This window comes from Monodelphis domestica, chromosome 2 (genome assembly GCF_027887165.1).
Source record: "Monodelphis domestica isolate mMonDom1 chromosome 2, mMonDom1.pri, whole genome shotgun sequence".
Taxonomy (NCBI): domain Eukaryota; kingdom Metazoa; phylum Chordata; class Mammalia; order Didelphimorphia; family Didelphidae; genus Monodelphis; species Monodelphis domestica.
This window is the reverse complement of record NC_077228.1, coordinates 231,201,093-231,220,812: the sequence shown is the minus strand read 5'-3', so window position 1 is coordinate 231,220,812 and position 19,720 is coordinate 231,201,093. Positions and strand designations below refer to the sequence as shown.

The following is a 19,720-nucleotide window of genomic DNA, read 5'->3' as shown; positions in this document are numbered from 1 at the left end:
GACATTGACCAGACCAGGTTACAACTTTCTGAGCTTCAAAAGGTCAGGAGAACATTAGAGATCCAGGAACTGGGACATATGTATGCAAATGTATGTATGCAGCCAAGCCCAATGAGGAGTAAAGCCTCAAAACGACTTACTAGACACAGCTCAGCAAAGGCCTGACACCAAGACACTAGTTTCTGGAAGGGACTTCATTCATCAACTATACTACATTTGGAAGTGATATTGGTGGGACAAATACTTTGAAGTAGCCAGTTCTAGTGAGCCAGCTCCTCCCAGGACCTGAGGTGATAATGGTGGTAGTGGTGTGGGGCGTCCCTGATTTAGGAAGATATGTTTGAATTTCTGTTCTTTTATCTTCTCAATAAATAACCATTTTTGCAAAAGCTTTTAAAAAGAAAAACTTGAAAAATAGGAAAGGGCCATATTAAGAAAATATTAAATATTTTTATTTTTTCTTTTAGAGGTAATAAGGAGCCCTTGGAGTTGAGAATGGCAAGGTCAGATCTACAATTTAGGAAAATCTCTTTGGCAACTGAAGGATGAAGGGGAAAGACTTGAGATAGGGAGACTAATATAAAAGCTATTATTTTATTTTGTTTTTTAAACCCTTACCATCTTAGAATTGACACTAAATATCAGTTCCAAAGCAGAAGCATGGTAAGGGCTAAGCAATGGGGGTTAAGTGATGTAAGGGGGGAAAGGGGTTTATTTAAAAAAGGTTGGACTAGATTATATTTAAAATAGGGTTGCCAGGAAATTAATTTATTTACAAAATATAGAGTGAAGGAAGAAAATCAGAGAGAAAACAGGATAAGCTATCTAGCCTAAGCACTAAGTAATTTACTCCCAGCCCCTGGCTTAACCCAGGCAGGGAGTTAGTTCTTAGGCCTCAGCAAGGCAGAGGACCTGGGAAAGTCTCTCTCAAGAGGCTAGTCTCTTCAGAAAATCCTATAGGAAAGGAGTCACTTTCACTCACTTTCACTCATCACATCTTGGGTCCACAGATTCTCCACCAACCTCAATTCCAAAGCATGAAGAACTGTCAGATAGAACTCCTCAGGAAGTTGTCACTCCCTTTTAAAGATACTTTCTCTTGTGTTACTTCCTGTGCCTATGTGTCTACCAATCACAGTTGAAGTCCTGCTTTAGGACTACCCATGAGGCAGTTGATTCTGATTCGTCACCCACTATCACACACATGGGTCACAGACCTCCCCTACTCAAGTGTGAATGGGGTGTTTATACTTTTGGTGATTAAATCTAAAAATGGATAGATCTTCCCACTCAACTTTAAGTAGGGTGTTTACACTTTTGGTGATTAAATCTAAAAATAGGCAGGGGTTACAATTTAATCTTCACAATCAGGGGAAAGTTAATTATTTTCATTTTCACAATCAGGGGAGAGGTAAATTTAATCTTCACACTGACTTGCCCTGGGATGTGTCTGAGGCCCCATTTGAGTCCAGGATCTCCCGTCTCCAGGACTGATCTCTATCCACTCAGCCACTTAGCTGCCCCAATTGTAATAATACAGTCAAGGAATGAGGAGGTATTGAACTTGGGTGGTGTTATGAATGAGAATAGAGGATGACAAGAAGTTTTGAGTCTGAGTGACAGAGAAAGGTAGTGACCTCAACAGTAATAAGAGAGAGAAGGTTGGGGAAAAGGTAATGTTAGACATTGATTTTGTGATGCCATGGGGACATATGGAAAATTTGGAGGAGATGGAGGGGGATATAGTATAAGGAAATTAGAAAGGTTCTCCTCTGACTGTCTGCTTTTGATTAAGGAGAAAAGAAGAGCTAGAAGCCTCAATGGAGAAAGAAAGCTAGCATCAGTGGCCTGATAACTGATTCTGTGAGAGCTGGTGAGACCACCAAGTATAGACAGAACAGGGAAAAGGGCCCCAGGAAAGAGCTGGTGGGGACACAGTGGGCCTGACATGAATGAAGGACCAGTAACTATACTCCCTGTTCACTGTTACTACATAAATTCCCTGGCAGCCCAGGTACCACCTCACACACACACACACACACACAGACACACAGACACGCAGACACAGACACAGACACAGACACACACACACACACACACACACACTCCTAATCCCCTTTGTGAGCGCTCTCCTCATTTGTATTTTATTATTTTATCTGCATATGTGGTCTTGCCTTCTCAGTAGAATACAAGCTATCTGAAGGCAGGGAATATTTCTTTCTTGTCTTCAAGTCTGCAGTACCCAGCACAATGCTGAACATTTGTTTATCAATCTGAATTGCATCACAAAGGAACACTGATTAATGGCTTATACCTGATGTTTTCAACCTCAATCAATTGCAGATCATCAGCTTTAAGATAATGTTGAGGAGGGTGGATATGGGAATGCTTTATAACAGTCAAAGGTGGAAAATCAGTAACAGTGGTCCTCAATCTGGAGTGACTAGAGTCAGCTCAATTTTAAGCAAAACCTTGATTTATACCTAACTGTAAAATTCTAAATTGAAATGAACCACATTGATTCGTTTTGGGTTTTTTTTTTGGCTAAATTTTATTTTTTTTTTAATTGAACCATTAACTAAACTGAAGTTGTTGCTTTTTAACATCTATTAAATCAGTTCTAACCATAAATGAGCTGGAATATCAACATATTCTTTGAACTGACAATGGTCAATTCCTTTTTCAAGACACTCTTCGGCAGTATTCAGCAGTCGCAGGTATAGGAGTGGAGAAACTGAGTCTCATTGCTGGCAAGTGCTTCAAAGGACTTGGTGAAAACTTAGCAGAGAAAGAGATTAAAAGGATCCCTGAGGATCCAGTGTTGTCCATGGAATACAGGACAGGAAAGGAACTGTCACAAGTGCCAGGCTGATTCAGGTCAGGAGAGGCCTCCAGGTTGCTCTGTTCTCCAGAGATTGGTGTCAGGAAACCAAACCACAAATCTGATAATTATTTGGTGAGTAGAAAGGATGCTGGATTAGGATTTGAGAGGTCTGAGTGCTAGTCTTAGCTAACTCATACAGTGATCTTGGATACATGACCGCTCTCCCTGCTCTGGGCCTCAGCTTCTCAGCTGTTATATGAAAAGATCTCTAAGGTCCTTTCTAGCTCTATGATCCTAATAATTACTATTATGCATATACAACCAGGACTAACCCCAGCTTCTCTGAATACTGTGTGTCTCTAGCCTCAATCCCATAAGCATCTGATCCCAATGTCCCAGGGCAGCCTGGAATCCAAATCTTCCTTCCTCCATGTTCTCAGTCCCTCCTGTCCTTGTGACCAGCCAGGCCTCACTGCAAAGGTGGCCACAGAGCAGGAGCTGAGATTCAGGGCAAGGGTGCACAGAGGGTTTCAGCTGTCAGAGTAAGCTTGGGGGAAGGTAGCCTCCATTGATACTGCCTGAGATGCCACTCAAGTCCCAGGAGACTATTCCGGGAAAGGGCATTCCTGAAATAAATCCTCCCAGAGAATTCCGTTTGAATTCAATTGCCTGAGACGGGAGGAATGTTCCATGTCTGGCCAGATCAAAATGACAAGGTCAACCTAATGACAAACCAAGGGCTCAAACCTCAGATTGGCTACTGCTTCCCAGTCACAGGTTTCTCCGCTAGGTTCAAAGGAAAGATGTCAGAAGGGATAGACCTTCGGACTAGAGCTCTGTTTGTTCCCTTCTAGCAGAGATTAATCTCTGAGGTCCAGCCCAAACACACAGGAAAGTTTACTGCTCCCTTCACATTGGCACCACACCCCACAGGGAGTGGAGATTTTCTCCTAAACTAAATGAGGTCAGGCTGGGTCAGGAGGGGATGAGACAAACGCAGAAATCAAACTGGGCTTAACAGTAAAGCTAGTCCCACTGTAAGAAGTAAAGGACTCCTTCCCCATAACTATCACTGTTTGAGCCAGAGAAGGGGTCATTATTGACCAAGAGAGGCCAATACCCAATCCAGTGCCTTCTAATGAAAAATCGACTCAATTAGTATCATGGGAGCAGAGATGATTTCATAATTCCTTTGTGGGGAAGCACACTCTTTGAGTATACATCTCACATTATTTGGATTCTCATAATCTTGCTCATGAAATCTAATTTCATTTTTAAATTTCTAAAGTTCTAAGAAAGTCAACGTACTTTTGAGAAATAAGATCCAGTTGTAAAGGATCCTTCCTACTACCTGTTGAGGCCTCATGCTGGCTACCCAGCTTAAGGCCTGAGTGAAAAATGGCCTGATACCCAAGGTCCTAGTATTGAGTGGGCACCTGAGGCAATATCAGGCCTGACCAACTTGGCTACAGAGGGGGCTACAAACTCAGCCAGAGGCACATTCCAAATGCCTAACCCCATCTTTATTTACAGCTCCTCAGGCTACAGAGTAATGGCAAACAACTCAGCTCTTGAACTGTAACAGAAAGAAAAAAGGGAACTACTGGTAACCCTCTCAGTAAAACTACCAGCTGGGAATAGGATAGACCAGGGAACAATGGCAGCCACTGACCCTCAGGGGCACGGGGGCTCCTAAGGGAGAGAGGCTGCTGATCTAGGAGAGACTTGGCATGGCTGCTTGATAACCCTGTAGTGAATGGGTCCTAGAGGGCTACCCAGGCATGAGAAAGCTGGGGCCAATAGGGTCTGGAAAACAGGGAAAGAGCATCAGTTGGACATCTAGGAAAGGAGGAATGGAGACTTCCCCAGCTTGCCCCAAGACTGAGGCAGCAAAAGATGGCTACAGTGGAACCAGGCTGTGGGAAGATAGAGCTACCATACTTAACCTTACCACCTTAGGGAACCAGTTTGATCCAACTTGTCCCAGACTCCCCCAGATGTCCCTTGCTCCTTCCACCTTATCTCAGAAATATAGGAAGAGATGGGAGGGCTGCCATGCTTGGCTGCCTTGGCAGCTCAAAGCCAAAGAGGGAAAATGAGGGCTCTAGGCTGGGGGGGGAGGAGAGGGGGGACAGACAGAGCTAGGCAACTCCAGAGACATATAGATTTGGAGTACAGGAAGAGAGGATGGGTGGTAACAGGGGCCAAGGCCCCCAAGCCACATTAATAACTTGGAACCTCCCTAAAGAAAAAGGAAGGAGAAGGGGAGGGAGGGCCTTGAGTGCCAATCAAGTCCATCCTTGCAGGAACTCAGCCCAACATGAACATGGCTCTTTACTTGCCCTGCCAGGGAGATGGGCCCAGAGGAGGGGGAGAAAAACCAACATAAATTCTGCAACTTTCAATCTTCCAGAGGCCATGGGGAGGAAGGGAGCAACCAGGCTACTGCCCTTAGGACTTCTTGGCATCTTGTGTGTTCCGGCGTTTCAGGTCACTCAAGTCAAAAGGTTTGAAAGCTGTTGGGTGCAGAGGGAGTTGAATGTCAGTTTCTGGAGGGGATCCCTTGTATAATCCCACCTTCCCTAAGGAAATCTTAGGATCCACTCTATTCTACTTTTGTATGAAACCAGTCTCCAAGCTTGCCCCTGTGGGAAGATTCAGTCTGTCTCCTTCAACCAGATCTCTGAAAGAGGAGGCAAGCACTTCCTCAAGTATTTCCTTCCTAGCCCTGTATCTAGTGGCCAGTGCTCTCATGAGTTCAGAGGGGAAGCTAGGACTCAGTAGCCTCCCCATGTCCTTCCAGGGGCACTCACTCTTCAGACTGGGGTTAGGGACCTTTTCCACATACTCCTCCACCAGGCCACGCTCACTGCCAGACATCTGGTTCCGGAGGTCTCGTTCCACACACTGCCATGCTGCACGGAAAGGGAAAAAAAGAAGTTGGGGACTGAGGATCAAGATAACTGCAGTATGAACCTTTGGAGTCTGTGTCTAAATTTGATACCTACTCTGCCATGAAGTTAGGGAAGATGCTTTTACTGCCTCCAGACCATGTATCAATCTCTCTTAAAACCCACCTCTTCCAGAAGACCCTTCTTGAGTAATGCATGTAGAGACCCACTCTACATATATTTCTCGTGTGGGTTTGAATCACCTACAGAGGGAAGCTGAAGGCTGGAAAGTAATGGGTTAAGTTTACAGGCTAGAGAGTGAGCCACAGAAGGAGCAGAGAGAGAAGAAACACAGGTACAAAACTTTAGCATGGTCTCAGCATGTCAGCAGGTCAACTCCTCCTCAGATGTTCAGAGAGAGAGCGTGAGTGAGCTAAACTGATTTTTATTGAAGATTGTAGGAATAGGAGTTGCGAGGACGTCAGAAGTTTTTAACATAGTAATGACAACCAAAAGGAACAGATGGCCACAATAGTATAACCAGGTACTAGGGTAAGAAGCACATGTGAAATCCTCTACAGCACACTGGCACCAGTTTATGCAAATGTAGGGGTCAGCCTTTGACATTACAAAGGACTTTTAGAACTTGTTTGCTAGTTTTCAGGCTGCAGATAATCAGAAGAGGTTTGATTTTTAAATTCCACCAAATTTAAGACCCAACCAATTTAAGGATTCAGAAGTCAATCATGTGAAATGTTAGAAATGTATACGCAAGTCTGGTTCATGAGCACTTTGCTCATTAGAGTCAGTTTTTGAATATATCTTTAATACCTCCATGAGAGTTTACCTGAAACCCTTCAATGCACTAAAATTAATCCTTCACTATGCTCTCTTAATCTTCATGTACTTTATTTCCAGGATATAAATCTATACTTATTACCATTTTTTTAGGTTGTGCTTGTGTTTCCTGTCTCTCTAGCTAGCTGTAAACTATTTGAGGGCTGTGATCATAGCATTGGGTCACAGAATATAAGAACAATGGGGAACCCCAGAGATCATCTAGTTCAATCCCTTTATTCTACAGATAAGGAAACTAATGCTTAGAGAGATCTCTAAGAGCCTTGCCCAAGGTCACACGGTAATTTAGTAATAACACTAGCTAACATTTATATAGTGCTTTAAGTTTTACCAAGTGCTTTACAAATATCTCATTTTTTTCTTCCTAACAACCATATGAAACTGAGGCAGACAGAGGTTAAATGACTCAACCAGATCAACACAGTAAGTCAGAGGCTGGATGTAACCTCAGGCCTTCCTGACTCCAGGCCCAGGACTCTATCCTCATGTTTCACTATCAAAGTTAAGCCAGAGCCTGATTCATTCTTTAATATTCCCTCATAGCAACTAATTCAAGACTTTGCATGCAGGAAACACTTGATCCATTGTAGAATCTAAGTGACTTCAATGCTAAGGGACATCCTTATAGAAGAGGGGATAGGAGGAGAGAAAAACTCCTTTGCAGGAGGCTGTTCTTTAACACTAGAAGACCCTGCCCAGATAAGAGGAAGGCTTACAAAAAAAAAAAAAGCCATGAAGAGACAAAGACCCTAAGGGTGAGGACCCTGAGACAGTGGTCAGATAACCTACCTTCATAAATGAAGCGCACATTCTCCTCATGAGCCGGAGTGAAGATCTCACTGCTGTTGCTTGGAGACCGGGGGCTACTATTCCTTTTGCCATTGTAGACAACTCTGGAGACAGGGGAACTGGGAACAAACACCTGTGTGTGAGTGTCTTGGAACAGTGCAGGGGCTAGGGGCCACTTCCTGCCATGGGCAAGGCCCCAGAGTCAGAAGCTATAATCAGTCTCTGTGGCTGAGATAACACAAGCCTCACCTGGTCATAGCTGGGGTGTCTGATCCAATCACACAACTTGAATGCTTGGGCCTCCTTCTTGGCTTCAGACTGCTGTTGAGAAGGGCAACTGCTAGAGAAGGAAAACCAAGTGTCAACTAAGGCAACTGCCTCCCTCCAGCAGCAGCCTAGAACAACAATAAGAATCGTTGGTGGGATGTGGAGGACCTCAAGCTTCCCTTCTTGACATTTATGTCTATACAGTTAGAATGGGCAATGTAGCAGCAAGCATGAGGTCCTGACCAGGACGTAGAAGAGCCTGGGGAGAGGATCATTTTTCAGTTTTTTCAGAAAGTCTAGTCTGCAAAGCAATTTTTAAAAAATTCAATTAAAAAGTCAGTAAAGGAGGTATTTAGAGAAAATCCTACTATTAGAAAATAGCATGGGAGCAGGTAGGTGGCTCAGTGGATAGAGAGCCAGGCTGGAGACAGGAGATCCTGGGTTCAATTATATTGCCTCAGACACTTCTTAGCTGTATGACCCTGGGCAAGGAAAAAGTACTTTAGGATCCTACCCCATCTCCTTTTAGCAAAAAAAAAAAAAAAAAATCAGACACAAACAGAGAATCCTGGAATTGAGATCATCTAATCTAATCCCTACTTGAACAAGAGTACCCTCTATGACATTGCTTGAAGACTTCAAGAGAAAGAGAATCCACTATAATGGTAGCTCATTCCACTTTCAAACAGTTTTGTTTGTTAGAAAGTTTTGCTTTATGTAGATCCCTAGAATGCTCCATTGGATGCTTCTTTCTAACACAGAAGCACTAAAAATGACAATTTTGGGTCTAACTATTAAACCACCTGAATCCACTTAATTATATTATCATCTAGCCCAGAGGTATCAAACACATAGCTACAATACTCCCTAACTTTGTCCTAAACAGATGAAAATGTAATTGGGAAAGATCTAACAAAATAAATAAATATAAAATAAATATAATAAAATAAAAATACAATAAAATATAGATAAGATTAGTACATGGTATTTGAAGTTAATATATGCAGCCCACAGACATTTTAAAAAATATTTTATTTTTCTTCCTATCACATATAAAAACAATTTTAAAAATTCATTTTTAGTTTTGAGTTCCAAAATCTCTCCTTTCTTCTGATTCCCCTCCCGAGACAGCATACAATCTGATGTGTATTTCACATGTGTTATCATGCAAAACATTTTTCCACATTAGTTGTTTTGTGGAAGAGATCTCAAATTAAAAAAAAAAGGAAGAAAGAAAATGAAATACTGTATGTTTCTGTCTGCATTCAGATTCCAGTTCTTCCTTGGAGGGTAGAAGGCATTTTTCATCAGGAATTTCTGGAATTGTCTTGTATCACTGCATTGCTGAGAAAAACTAGGTCATTCACAGTTGTACATCAAGAAATACTGCTGCCACTGTGGAAAATGCTCTTCTGGTTATACTTATCACTTTGCATCAGTTTGGTGATGGCTATTTCTATTTGAATTAGATACCACTGATCTAGTCTATTTCTATCTCTTCAATAAGAGCATGACTTTTTCAAAGCCTCATTAAAATCTAGGTAAAATCTATCTAGAGCATTCCATTGGTCTACCAATCAACTAACCCTATTTAAAAAAAAAAAAAGCTACTATGGCAGATGATGAAACCATGCTGGTTCTTTTTGGCCATGTTTTTATAACTTTGCCAGGTATCAAAGTCAAATGCACTAGCCTAGGCTCTACAGACCATTATTTTTATTTTTTAAAAATTGGGACATCTTTTCTTTCCTTAACACCTCTGTAATTCTCCCTTATCTTTCAAAGATCTTTAACGAGTAACCCAGCAATCTTTTCCACCAGTTTTTTCAGTAGCTTATGATGTCATTCATTTGGGCTTGAGTGACTTGAATTCATCAAGTGAGCTAGGAGCACTTTAAAAATATATTATTGGTATCTTTGTGAATATGTTACTTGTATCTCTAATACATCAGTTCCTCCTCCCACACCCAGAAAGCCCTCGAATAACAAGAAAGAAGAGAAACAGAATAGCAAAATTAATGAACAGATCACCCATGCCCAATGGTACATATAGATTACATACTTGGGATCTTTTCCCCTCAACTGCTTCAAAGATGGGAAGAATGTTCATTTTCTTCTCTCTTCTTCAGAGTCAAGCCTGGCTAAATGTTTTCTTTACAATCTACCTACATGAGTGCCTCATTAATCCTTTGTCCTCTCCTTTCCAGTCCAAAGAGAGTTTATCCATTGCAGAGAAAACAGAAGCAAAATAAGGTGAGACCTTTTGCCTTCTTTTCATATAGGATGGATCCCATTCCACTCAAATATCTCATCCCTTCTTTGCTCTTCCTACTCTTTTCCCCTCCGCATAATTAAATGCGGACCTTGTTCGCCTGAGTTTTGCTAAGTAGCTTCATATCCCTCTGAGCTTTAACATGTCTGACACTAGGCTTGCAGGACCAATGTTTTTTCACTCATCCTGTTACTGCTTTTGCTGGCTCCATGGCTCATGGCAATAACCCACCCATCCATAGTGTTTTATGTATTAAGTGTATTGAGCTCCTTGAAATTCTGTCCTAGTGCCATAGAAATTTGTTTGTACTGCTGTGGAAACATCAGTTGCCCAATCCTGAGTGGTATAATCAGCTTCCCAGAGTCAGCACCTCTGGCTTCCTACTCTGAAGCTTCTCCAAGAGTCTGTATTTGGGTCTTCAGAAGCAGGTTGACCTGAGTCTGTTTGTCCAAAGAGAAGTAGGCCCTACTGGGCTTCTGTCAGGGTAAAACAGAAGAGGGGGAGGGGGGGAGGCAAGGTAAGATTACAACAACCTAGTTAGGCCCGGACCTAATGGGATCCTGTCACAGACCAATATTTATAGCTACCTCTTGCTCTGGGGATTTCCATAGCCCAGGGGAATGGCTATTTTTAGGTGGAAGTTCTCAAATTAGCAAGACAGAGAAAAGAATCATTGAGGGGAGCCTGAGGAAGGGGTGAACTGACTGAATAAGCCCTCCAACATCTAAGGTGACAACCTAAACAAGATGCACCCCAGGAAATGGCACACAAGGCAAAAAGAACTGCTATATGTCATCAGTATCCCCATTTTGATACTCAACTTTGGACACAGACAGGTATGATCTAGCCTATCCTTGAAGAGTTCACTGCAAAGGGGCAAGGAATGAATAGAGAGAAAGGATTGAGCATTTCATTTTTCTCTAACATTGGATATCTTTGGAGGGGAAATCAGGCTGTGTGAGAAAACTGTGGGTATTTGCAAATAGGCATATACCCCAAGAAGGTCAAAGTTCAGAAAAGTTCCATTATACATTAAACATTTATAAAAGCATTTTTTTGTGTGTGTGGAAACAAAGAACTAGAAACAGTCGGTGACCCTAAATTGAGGAATGGCTAAACAAACTGTGGTACACAAATGTGACTGAATATTTATTAACCTCACTTTACAACAAGCTGTACAAAGCAATGAAAACAAAAACTTGTTTTCAAGACATGGGAAAACTTGTATGAATGAAGTAAGCAGAACCAGGACTATAACAATGCAAATAGAAATAATCACCGAAAAACCCCAAACTGGACATTGTGTAATTATAACAAACAAGCTTGCACATAAGCAAAAGATTGGAGAATGTAACTTCCTCCACTTGTTGAAGAGTGACAGAGTGCTACGGAAGTGGGAAATTGCATATACTGTCAAACTTGACTGTTAATTTTTTTCTAAATTGTTTTTTTCTTTTTTCTTTTATTTGTTAAGGGATAGATCTCAGGGTAAGGAAGAGGGAAGGTCATATTAGGAAATCAAGGTGACCAAAAAAAAAAGGTAGCAATTTTTAAAGAAAAATAAAATGGTCAGCATCTCTAAGGCTACATTAAGGGGAGAAAGCAGCTTTGGTCTTTCTCCATCCTGGGACCATGATCACATTTACATTAAAAAAAACTTCTGTACAAATGTAAACCTAAGTACATGAGAGAAATTAAATAAGGTTGGAAAGAAATTTGAATAGAAACATTGGAAAGAAGTAGGTATCAAGAAACTTCCTTCACTGAATTCCCAGCAGGAATTTATAAGAATAAATCACAATGTCTACTTAGGGAATTTTAAGTTGGAGGGATCTTTGAGGTCATCTAGTTCAAGTACAAAGTGGAAAAATCTTGGGTACTGTCGATGGAGAATGCATTACCTCACAAAAGCAGCTCATTCCACTCTCAAAATCTCTAATTGTTAGGAAGTTTTTCCTCTGGATATAAAGCTGAAATTTCTGTAATTTCTGTAACTTCCATCTAGTTACTAGTCTTAGTTATACTTTCTGAAGGCATATAGGATAATCCCCCCTACACCCTTCCACATGACAGCCCATCAAATGTTTTAAAACAGAAATCACATTCGAATTCCTCATTTCTCCAGGCTAAAAATCATGATTTTGAGTCCCTACACTACTCTGCCTGTCTCTGCTGGAAATGTTCCAGTTTGTGTTAATGTCTCTTAAAAACCCATATAGTATAAAGATAGGGTCTAGTCAGTACAGAGTTTGCTCTGGATACTCTCTTAATTTTTAAAATCCTTACCTTGTCGTAGCATCAATACTATCTATTGTAAATTAATTAATTAAATAAAGGTTTCCAAATTAAAGAAAATCAATATTATGTATTGGTTCCAAGGCAGAAGAGTAGTAAGGGCTAGGCAACAAGGGTTAAGTGATTTGCCCAGGGACACACAGCTAGAACATGTCTGAGATCAGGTTTAAACACAGGACCTTCAAACTAGGCCTGGCTCTCTATTCAGAGACACCTAGATGGCCCTTATTTTCATTAATGTAGGCTGTTCTATATATAATTCTTTACACTATTCATGTATATTATCTTCCCATTCAAAATACAAGCTTTCAAAGTTCAAAACAAGATAAGCAGGGCATCTTTTAAAGTAACATTCAGAATTAGTTATGTATTTTTTTAAATGAAAAGCAAGCTATATATATAACAAATCTGTATTTTTGTATATAATCTTTTTGTGTTCTATTTGGTAAGGTTTTTTAGTGTTCATTAAATTCAGAATATATATTTTTAAAAATCCACAAGCTGAAGAACCAAGGCTGTGTACTTTTACTGTAAACTCCCACTCCTCCCCCCTGTGTCAGGTACTCAATGAGTCCTCAAAAATGTTTTGACTTAATGCAGAAGGCATTTATTTACACTCTTTTCTGGTCTCCTCCTGATAAAGCCAAGAACTCCTCACTGAACAAGATTTCAGTGAATCTCTTACCAAAATAGCTTTCTAAAACAAGGGTTCTAGACATTCCCCTTCTTGGAAGCTCTGTCTAATTCTATTTACTGAATTCTTTTCTTTTTAATATGTAGTGCTATAGTATAACCTCCACCAGCCCCTCTCATCTGATGACTCCCAATTATACAAAAGATGTGAAACCATCTGCATCCACTTTGTTCCGTTTGATCAGGAGTTCTTAACCGTATTTCTTGTCATAGTACCTTTGGCAGTCTTCCCTTTGGAAGTCTATGGGTCCCTTCTTAAGATGATATTTTAAAAGTATAAAATAAACTACATAAGATTACAAAGGAATTGAAAGATTAGTGAAAATAAAGATCTGATTTTTAAAAACCTATTAATGTTCCACATTCAGAGGAAGAATTTTGGGAGTAGAAACACAGAAGAAAAACAACTGCTTGATCACATGGTTCAATGGAGACATGATTGGGGACGTAGACTCTAAACAATCAGCCTAGTGCAAATATTAATAATATAGAAATAGGTCTTGATCAATGACACATGTAAAACCCAGTGGAATTGCTCGTTGGCTACAGGAGGGGGTGGGGGGAGGGCAGGGAAAGAACATGATTCATGTAACCATGGATTCTTAATTAATTAAACTTAAAATGGCAAGTTAAAGAATATATTAATGGAATTTACTTACCTAAAGATGCATCACCTATTCAGGAACCCCCTGAAATCTATCAATTGACCTCTAGTTAAGAAATTCTGTACTAAACCTTTTCCCTTAATAAGAGTTTCCCTTAATGAGTTCAATCTATCATGGCTAAGGAAATGTTTCTAATGAAAATGAGTTAAAGGGAAGTAGCTAGGTGGCTCAGTGGGTTGAGAGCTAGGTCTAGAGATCAGCAGTCCTAGCTGTGTGACCCTGGGCAAGTCACTCAACCCCTACTGCTTAGACCTTATATCTGGCTTAGGCTAATACAAAGGGGAGGGAAGGGGAGGGGAGGGGAGGGGAGGGGAGGGGAGGAGTTAAAGACTTAAAGTACAGAGGCAGTTAGATGGCTCAGTGGATAGAAAGCCAGGCTTGGCAACAGGGAGATCCTGGGTTCAAATATGGTCCCAGATACTTCCTAGCTATGTGACACTGGGAAAGTCACTTAACCCCAATTTTCAAATCCTTACTGAATTAATATTTACTATCAATTCTAAGCCAAGATAAAGTTTATTAAAAAAAAAAAGACTTAAAGGATGAAAGACTTCTCCCTGTCTCCCTGAGTTTCCCTATAACTCAACACTGACTCCATAGTATTGTTACAGATAAACAAGGAATGAATGAGAAAGGCTAGAACAATTTTTCCAATTGGTTTCCAATTTTTTAAAGTATGATGATACCAAAAAATACATAACTAGAATTAGGATTATTTACGTTTCTTGAAAGAAGGGATTATTTTCACCTTATCTTTTAGGGCTTATGCTTAATTAGCCTTGTGTCTGCTAAAACACAGTAATATATGCTTTTGAACTGACTGATATGGACATTCCGTAATAACTCTGTAAGCTTCAACCTCTACCCCAGGTTAAAAACTACTAGGAAGGAAAAAACTAGTAGGAAGCCTGCTATTTCTAAAACCTCACTGTTAAGGGGCATTAAAACCCCTGCCTCCATTGAAGACATTGGAATAAATTATTCCTTGTATCCTTTCACAATCCAGAAACACAACCTGATAGACCTTGGTGTTCCAGAGCTTACTGACATTAAAAATTCCCAAAGACAAACTCTCTTCTTACTTTCCTCAAAAGCACTCCGCAAGCTTTCTCAGGACACACAGTCAGATATCTCTAGTTAGTATCATATGTAGGAGAGAAAACCAAAACAGCCTGGGAGAAATTATCTATTTTTCTTTTCACAAGTGTCATAACACTCCCACAGTTTCAAATATCAATTCTATGGAGATAATGCACAAATTCTTATAGAGCATCATGCTGTCAAACTGGCTAGTGGATATTTCCATTTGCATTAAGGCACTGACTTGGGTACCACCTCTTCAAAGCTGATATGTCTAAAAAAAGGAAAATGACGAATGTTTGAGGTACTGAAAGAAAACAGAAAACAGACAGGCACACTGAAGCACTGTGGTGGAGCTATGAATTAATATATTTCCAAATCGATAAACTGTGCATACCCTTTAGCTTAGAGTTAACACTACATATACATATATCCCAAAAATAATAATTATAGCAGCTCTTTTCATGACAGCAAAGAACTGGAAACTAAAGGTTGCCCATCAATTAGGGAATGGCTGAACAAATTATGATATATAATAAAATACTATTTTGCCAAAGGACAATTTTGGAAAAAACTGAGATATCATGAATTAATATAAAGTGAAATATACAGAATGAGGAAAATAATTTATACAATAACAATAACACTATAAAAACAAATGTTGCCTTAAGAATCTTATCAGTACAATGATAAACTATGGTTTCAGAGGAACTATGATAAGGCCTGCTATCCCCTTCCTGGCAGACAGGGAGTAGACTCAGGCTACAGAATGAACCTTAAAAATTTTTGAACATGGGCAATGCAGTAGTTTATTTTGCTTGACTTTACATTAAGATTTTGCTTTCCTTTTTTTTTTCCCAATGGGGGAACAGTGGGAGAGAAAGTAGATTTTTTTATTTGTTTTTTTTTTTTTAAGTAAGAGAAAACAAAAAGGTAAAAAATTACATGTCTGAAATTGACCTCCTGAAGGAGAGTATCAGGCCTAGAGTTGGGAGGAGTTCTGAGGCTCAGACACTAACTAGCTGTGTGATGCTGGACAAGTCACTTAACTCCAATTGCCTGTTCTTACCTCTCTTATGTCTGATAGTAATCAAGTCTAAGACAGAAGGTGAGAATTTAAAAGGATAAGACAAAACTATCTTTACCATCAGTCTGTTGGATCTATTGTTCCTTCTCATTTTTACTGCCACAATCTTAATTCAGGTTTTTATCATTGTTTCCTAATCTGTAAAATATGGGGGTTGGACTAGATGATCTTTAAGATCCCTTCCACTCTCAATCTATGATTTTATGAAGCTTTCACTTAGACTTTTATAACATTTTCCAAAATCCCTCCATCTAGTCTCTCATCCATCTCTTTAATTCAAATTATACTCTACTACCAAATGAATCATCCTAAAGCAAAGCTTTTAAGCCCTTCCACTGACTATGAGAGTGGAGCCAGTTTTTTGCTTTGTGTTTGAATCCCCCATGTTTAGCACATAACAACATTTTAAAAATTTTACAGAGAACCAACAAAACTTTTTAAAACAAAAAATGAAGACACAAATTGAGTAATTTTGTTACTACTTTGTTCAATTTCACAAATAATTGTTAAAAATCAATTGTATGAGTTGTTTCTTATACAATTCTTATTCTTCTTTGTATATTGAAATGTTTGATAATAAATTTCACAATGAAAAAGAAAATTTAAACCATTCTTCTTGTCATTCCCTGATGCCCACTTAACTTTCCCAATGCATTCCTATTCACATCACTAATTGCTTCATTATTTTCAGTGGTTGTTGCCTTTCGTTTTCAGAATAAAATTCGCTGGGTATTCAAAGCTCCCCACAATGAAAATCCTATCTATCTCTTTGGCCTTATCAATACTATTCTCCTTCATAGACTCTAAGTTCTGACCAAAACAAACTACTCATATGCCTGTATTCTCTTTCTGCTCTTTTCTGCCTTGGCTCACACCACAGCCTGCCCTTTATGACTGAAATGGACTCTTTTCCCACTAATTCTTTCCCTCTGAAATTGGTTTCAGGTCCCAGTCCCTCCAAGAAGCTTTCCTTGAGCACCCTAGCCATAATGACCCTTCCCTCCTCAAATTTCTCTTAAAACTAAATGGGGGTCTGAGGGTATGTGTATGCACCAGCTGGGTGGCTCAGTGAATTGAGAGTCAGATTCAAATCCGACCTCAGACACTTCCTAGCTGTGTGACCCTGGGCAAGTCACTTAATCCCCAATGCCTAGCCCTTACCACTCTTCTGCCTTGAAACCAATACACAGTATTGATTCTAAGGCAGAAGGTAAGGGTTTTAAAAAAAAAAGAATTCTCTGGTACACAAACCACATAACTTGCATTATAGTTTTTTTTTTTTACATATCTCTCTTATTAAACTATAACCTTCTTGGGTTCAGGAGCTATGTAGATTGAATTTTTTAAAAATCTCCTGGTAACTAGCAAAGTGTCCTACACATAATACAAAGTGAAGCATTCAAAGGTCTTCATATAAATTCCTTCAAGTCCTCTTAAGAGTAAAGAACTAAATGAGGTCAGTTCCAGCTTTACAGAGGAAACAAGTACAAAGTGCTTGTACATTTTCAAGATCACACAACAGGGAGATGAACCCAAGTTATTTGAATCATATTAAAAAATACTTTTATGGATAAAATAATGATCTTATAATTTGCAGAAGGACAAAGTTGAAGCAATGTTTCCTTAGTCTCATCAAAATTATTCACACTTTGATTTTCACATTCAGTAAATAGAATAAAGCATTGATGGTGGTGGAAAGAAAACTGGTCGTAGAGATTGGAGAGACATGGATTTGAATCCTCTGATACTTTCTAGCTGTATATATCCTAGCAAATCATTTCATCTCTCTAGGTCCCAAGTTCCTCGATGTAAGACAGATAATATCTTTAGTACTTACCTCACAAAGTTGTTTTAAGTATCAAATAGGCCTTACACGTGATGCAGTAGATAAAGCAAGGAGCTTAGACGAGTCTGGTTAAACCTGAGTTCATATTGCCTCAGCACTTACCAACTGTGTGATACTTGGTAAGCCACTTAACCTCTTTACCTGCCTCAATTTCCTCATCTAGAAAATGGGAATAACAAAATCTACCTCCCACTGTTGTTGTGAAGCTTAAATGACTAAATGTGTAAATCCCTTTGTAAATGATAAAATGCTAACTATTGTTATCAAATGAAATTATGTCTATAAAGTACATTCCAAACCTAAAATTATATATAATAACTATATGTAGTTACATAGTTAACATATATTTATATGATTAAATATATTATATATAGTTATTATCATACATAGATTTATATGATTTAAGGTTTTTAATGTAATATAAACATATATAAAATCATTCCGTCTCCAGGCCTATGAACATTCCAGTTTAAACTAGTCACATTAAATCTAGATCTTCAGACTCCAGCAACAACAGGGCTTCTTAGCTTTATCAGAAAGCTGATACTGAATTGGGAGTCATTTGGAGATCCTGTTGCTGCTTTCCGCCACCAAGTTGAAAAGGAAGGGTGATGGTCCAATAGGGTATCTGAGCAACTAAATAACAGGAGTTTCAATTCCAGTTCTCTCAACAACCTGGCACTGATAAATCTCCCTTTGGTATGAGGAAGTTTAAAGGGCACACTTGTCAAACTACCTGGGGACCATGGCAACAGAAGTTATATAAATACAAGATCTGATAAAGCAGGGTTTTCCGTGGTGTTACAGAAAAAAAATATTTGACTAGAACTGATTTCTAAGTACAATTTCATCTCCTACCTACATAGACTCCGCAAAAAGTCACTTGCCCCCCATTTTCCTTATTGATCTGTATGATTTCTAAGGTCCCTTCTACCTCCAATATTCCCAATAGCACAGCACTCTACATCAGACTGGTTCTAAATTCTTACTTTCGGTTCTACCTATTTCCTCAGTGATAGTACCTGACCTGCAGTATAAGGGGGAGTGGGGTAGGGGTCTTTGATCTCAAAAGGAGCTGAAAGGTATCTGCTTTCAAAAGAAGGCACTTCTAGACTTCAAGGATTACTTGCTATTGCTCACCCAGCAAATTTCATGAACATTCTACCTCCCAAAAGTCAGGCTGACCCTCCCCACACCCCCAGGATCTCTTACACTATCCTGAAAAGGCCAGCAGTGGGGTAAGTTTGGAGGTTAGCACCTCATCAACCGGGAGAAGAACCCAGGTCTCACCGGCTCCCTCTTCTACACTACCGAGAGAAAGAGGAAACCGGTGATATTTCCAGTGTGCAGCAGAGGGTCCCATGCAGCTAGGGGGAGGGGAGAACTAAGTGAAAAGGATTCTCAGGTAGATTTGTTGCTTTCCACAAACGTGCTAGTAGTGAGGTAGCTCCACTTCTTGCCCTCGACTTGAATCTCTGGGATCCCACTCTACACCACCTAAGGCGTGGTGTCGCGAAATGACTACCTTGTCCTGGGATGGGGTGGGTTGGGGTAGGGGATCCCTTCTCCCGCAGTTAGGGGTTATACATCACTACAGGTATACCAGGACAGATCAAGGGGTAAGACTCTGCCAGTCGAAGAGGGCGGGGCCCATCTTACGACGTGACGTGCTGGTCGCATCGCGACAGTGCGGGGATGGGGGTCGTATCGTGACATGAAGGGGTGGAGAAGAAAGGGAGGAGGCGTGGCCCAGGTCGCGTCAGGGGCGGGGCGATCCCCACAGGTTTCCGGCGCGAGCCCAGTCCCGCCCCCCAGCCCCGGGCCCCTAGCCGCCCCCTGGCGCCTCACCTCGCCCAGTTTCAGACACCGCCACCGCCGCAGCCGCTTCCAGCTGGGAGGCCCGGGCCGGAAGTGACGAGATAGAGGGGCCGCGCAGGCGCAGGACGAAGGGAGAGCCCCCATGTGATTGTTCGGCCCGGGCGCGCCTCTTTACCAGTAGCCCGATAGTAACCTCAGCCCTGAGGTTTACTGAGGGGGCGTGGCCACTCTGAGAAGCTCCTCCCCCAAACGCTCCTCCCCCACCCGGCGTATTCCCAGCTCCGGTGCGTAACGAGAAGAGAGCTTGCCTCGGGGCCCGGGGCTGGGTGGGAAGT

General features: G+C 40.6%; 1 protein-coding gene across 4 annotated transcripts; it reads right to left on the bottom strand.

The window, feature by feature from the left end:
• Positions 1 to 2,525: 2,525 nt before the first annotated feature.
• Positions 2,526 to 19,716, bottom strand: MCRIP1 (MAPK regulated corepressor interacting protein 1). Of its 4 annotated transcripts, none has more exons than XR_008916440.1 (5): positions 7,612 to 7,702; positions 7,363 to 7,481; positions 5,638 to 5,739; positions 5,167 to 5,340; positions 2,526 to 4,400 (listed from the first exon to the last, which is right to left on the bottom strand). XR_008916440.1 is itself a non-coding variant. In XM_056817333.1 (5 exons), the coding sequence occupies exons 2-5, from the start codon at positions 7,617 to 7,619 to the stop codon at positions 5,276 to 5,278; spliced, it is 294 nt and encodes a 97-aa protein (XP_056673311.1). In that variant the 5' UTR covers positions 7,620 to 7,699; positions 19,416 to 19,541; the 3' UTR covers positions 2,526 to 5,275. The 4 variants fall into 4 exon arrangements, 3 of the variants coding, with proteins under 3 accessions (XP_056673311.1, XP_056673312.1, XP_056673313.1); XM_056817333.1 differs by adding an exon at positions 19,416 to 19,541 and having other exon boundaries at positions 2,526 to 5,340; positions 7,612 to 7,699; XM_056817334.1 differs by adding an exon at positions 19,416 to 19,716 and having other exon boundaries at positions 2,526 to 5,739.
• Positions 19,717 to 19,720: the final 4 nt, after the last annotated feature.

Bases quoted from the DNA above. Each gene is read 5' to 3' on its own strand.
- MCRIP1 (XM_056817334.1), bottom strand. The intron at 5,740-7,362 runs GTAGGTTATCTG...CTTTCCGTGCAG, and splicing joins TGTGCGCTTCATTTATGAAG to CATGGCAGTGTGTGGAACGA.